This window comes from Fulmarus glacialis, unplaced genomic scaffold (assembly GCF_000690835.1).
Source record: "Fulmarus glacialis isolate BGI_N327 unplaced genomic scaffold, ASM69083v1 scaffold7611, whole genome shotgun sequence".
NCBI lineage: Eukaryota > Metazoa > Chordata > Aves > Procellariiformes > Procellariidae > Fulmarus > Fulmarus glacialis.
Genome location: NW_009192072.1, coordinates 4,768 through 8,338, shown reverse-complemented (window position 1 = coordinate 8,338; position 3,571 = coordinate 4,768). Strand labels below are relative to the sequence as shown.

At 40.0% G+C, this 3,571-nt stretch overlaps 1 protein-coding gene across 1 annotated transcript; it reads right to left on the bottom strand.

The window, feature by feature from the left end:
* Positions 1 to 482: 482 nt before the first annotated feature.
* On the bottom strand, positions 483 to 3,367 carry LOC104083436 (cell cycle control protein 50C-like; the record flags this gene model as incomplete). Its single annotated transcript, XM_009586919.1, has 3 exons — positions 483 to 917; positions 2,038 to 2,247; positions 3,230 to 3,367. Coding segments are annotated over 3 exons (536 nt in total), but the record flags the coding sequence as incomplete, so codon positions are not given.
* Positions 3,368 to 3,571: the final 204 nt, after the last annotated feature.

Genomic DNA, 3,571 nt, shown 5'->3' with positions numbered 1-3,571 from the left:
GGAGTTTTTAATTTAAGCTTTCTATTAAATAATAATTTAAAAAATGTAAATCAGTGTTATGATGCTCTCTAGCTTTCCAGGTTAGTCTCAGTAGCTAGAAAAAACCAGCAAGTTTGGTTTAAACAAACTTCAAACTCCTAAAAAATGCCCTGTATTTAATCATAAATTGAGTATGTGATGAATATGCTGCGTTGAATTGGTTGCTTTTTCAGGATAGCTGAAAAAGCTATATAAAACCTAAGCCAAGCCATTCAGATGGTCCACAAACAGATTTTAGCACCAAGTTCTACCTGCTCAAGCTTTTTGTTGGATCAAGACCTCACTTTTTACCCATCCAAAGCTCCATTTAAGTCAAGAGAAATATGGCTGAATTAAGGGCTGAATAAGAAATTAATATCGACCCTTACTTCTGGCCAGACATTAGTACCTTAATTAAGTACTATAATTTCTTTGCCATTGCAATTTTAATCCACTACGCTATCTGTTTGAAGCTCATCTCACTACAAGTTTCCTAAGAAACAAATTTAGCACACATACATTAGTAAGAATGCAGCCTCAGGTAAGTTTGGTTTTGGATGATGGAATAGCCCTGCCCCTCAATTTGTTTATGTTCACCAAACCTGTTACTGAAACAGATCCAGAGCTCAGGGGAAAGAATGAAAGGTCTGTGCTGCATGTTCTTCGTTCACAGCACACCTTTGCCTTCGTTCAGAAAGCCAGGGAATCTTATTACTTTTGAAAGTATGTTTTCTTTTTTCTGAGCTTTAAGTGGATGGCAGTTATGACAAAACCTGTCAGGGTTGCTGCTGTGCCAGAAACCACGTAGGCAATTCCGAGGAATGGGTTACTTCCTCCGCTCCATACCACGGTTGAAAGAATCACATGCTTCCTCCCCTTGAATTTGGTAACAGGGAAATCTAATAAAAGGATGTTAAGGTTTCACTAACAAAGTTTACGTTATTTCCAGGACGAGAAAAAGTAGTGCTAAATGCTCAAAAACCTTTCCAAGGCATAAAGGGTCTGGAGATCTGCATTTGCTGCAAAAATTCCTGATCTGTGATGTCTCTGCTATTCTGGGTCCAAAAACCCAGTAGCAGCTGATGGTAAGAAATCCAGTTATCTTAGATACAGTCTCTGTGTGAACATGGAACTACTTTTTTTTTTTTTTACATTATAAATTTCAGATTCATAATTTATGTAACTGCTACTGCATTAATTTGCTATGAAACTATTGAAAATGAGCCTTTTGGGCAGCTTACCATGATGATACTCCACATATTCTCACTGAGGGGAAGTGCTCACCTCTACCTAATGTGTTGTCTGCACAAAAGTTATATGATTTTACCTTTCACCTCTCCACATGGAAGCTTTCAGAATAGAACTGTGTAGAACTGTGCTACAACATTTAAAGTCATAGCTCTACCGGCTGAGAGAGAAGAGAAATGTATAGTCATCTTGACATAACTCCTGCTGACAAAACAAGTGCTTTAGTCAGCAAAGTTCACACTGTTCAGCGTGAGACTGCATTTTCACCAGCACAAGAGTTCCTGTCAGCACGCGGCCCAAATCCGCCGCGAGAGAGAAGGCTCTGCTGACACAGGCACCCTGCACAGCTCTCAACAGCAGGGATACCTCTGGCACTTCTTGCATCCCAGTAAGGGTATCTACACACCTGATTAGGCTGCTATTAAATATTTCACTTAAAACAACATCTTCAACCATCTCTTCAGGTTCCCGCTCTTTTACCCTTTGTGTAAAGCTCCCGTGTGCTGTTTCCAGCCAAAAGTAGCCCCCTCAGCAGTCAAATCCAAAGTCACGTGCTGCCATTTGAGTAACATGTCTTAACTCCATCTGCACGGGCTAAAGAAAATCCACTTGTAGTGTCTCATCACCCTCATAACTAGGTCTATTCAAGGTAATTTAGTTTGGGGTATTTTGCTTGGTTGCTTTGCCATTTTACTACTACATCCCATCCGCTTCCATGTCGTTGTAACTATCTAACAGTTAAGGAGTGTCTTGGATAATATGAAAGGATACTATACGAAATACGAAAAGTGTAATTCCCTGCTGGGAGGCCATCCGCAAACTGCCTTATCCGGCTGACACGACGGTAAAGATTTCTGAACGTAGCAAAGGCTGACACTCGCATCCAGATAATGAAGTCGTCATTTATATAACCGTTGTTCCTTTCATCTTCCTCGTCTAACAAATATACTGGTTTCTGCCAGTAAGGAGGTCTTGCTGTCCCTGGTGAAAAAGAAAGAAACCAGGAAAGACATACTGTCAGTAAAAACAGTGGTTGGTTACTAACTTCTGGGCCTACTCACAACCAACACAGAATACGAGATATGAAAACGACACAAGACTCTGTCCAGTATTGAAAAATTATATATGCTAGATAACACTTTTCACAAGCATCTCCACTCACCTCAGACATGAACGAACAGAGTTTAACAGTACCCAGGGGTTGCTCCACATTCGAAACATCAAGCACAGGAAAACCAAAGTGACTTGCACAAATAAAAATACTGTTTATTCTGAATTCTTTCCTCTTCAGCAAGCAACATATTCTCTATAATGAGGAGCTTGCCTTCATTTTTATACATTAATATATTCCTGTAGGCACCTTTTTGCAGTCTAACAGCACAGCCTATGATATTTAGAATCTGCCCCAATTAACTCTTGCATATTCCATCCAGCACAGCACTGCCTTGATCCACAATAGGGAACTTTCAGTCCCACTTCAATATAAATTAACCGTAACAAGGAAACAGTCCTAGCAAACAGCTGTTTGAAAGAACTAGTGAAGGTGGCAGTTTCACTTGGCTCACAACTGCCTAAGAATCTGCAAAGGCATGAAGAAGGAAAGATGTGACAATGCAACTCTCCTTCATAGGTGTTTTCAGTAGAAAAAAAAAAATTACTATATCCTTGCTTTCACTGTATAGCTAAAGCGTTAAAATAAACTATACAGAAGGGTGTGGATGCGGGCTAACTTCGGTCTTCCAAAACCACTTTCTCCCAATTTCTATGGGTAGTGGAAAAAAGAAAGTGATATTTTGGCTAAATCTGGCCTCTGCTCTCAGTCACCCTCTAAAGCTGCTTCTCCTACCTCCTTTGGGAGGTATTTCTCCCAAAGGCGATTCCCATCTCAGAATGGGAGACCTCCACACGCAGGGAGGGAGGGAACCCATTGAAAAATAAGGAATACCAGTGGAACCATTCTTACCTGCAAATGCAGAAGAGAGATTGTATGACTTTGGATTGCGAAATTTCACATTTTTATCTGTCCACCAACTGTTTCCAGTCTTCAGCAGTGGAACTTGAATAACAGATGAGTTAAGATTGTAAAAAAGATCAATAGTATCTGCAGGGAATACAAGAAGCAATATATATGAGTAAAAGACAGTCATTCTAGTGGCCAGCATGACTAACAAAAACTGACACATTGAAGCACCTTTCAAATGAATAGAAAACAAAAAAATCCTGGGAAAGGTTTCATCATGACTGTGTACAGAGCACTGTATACTCCACAAGAATAACTAAGCTTCCAGAGCCTTAGAACTTAGAA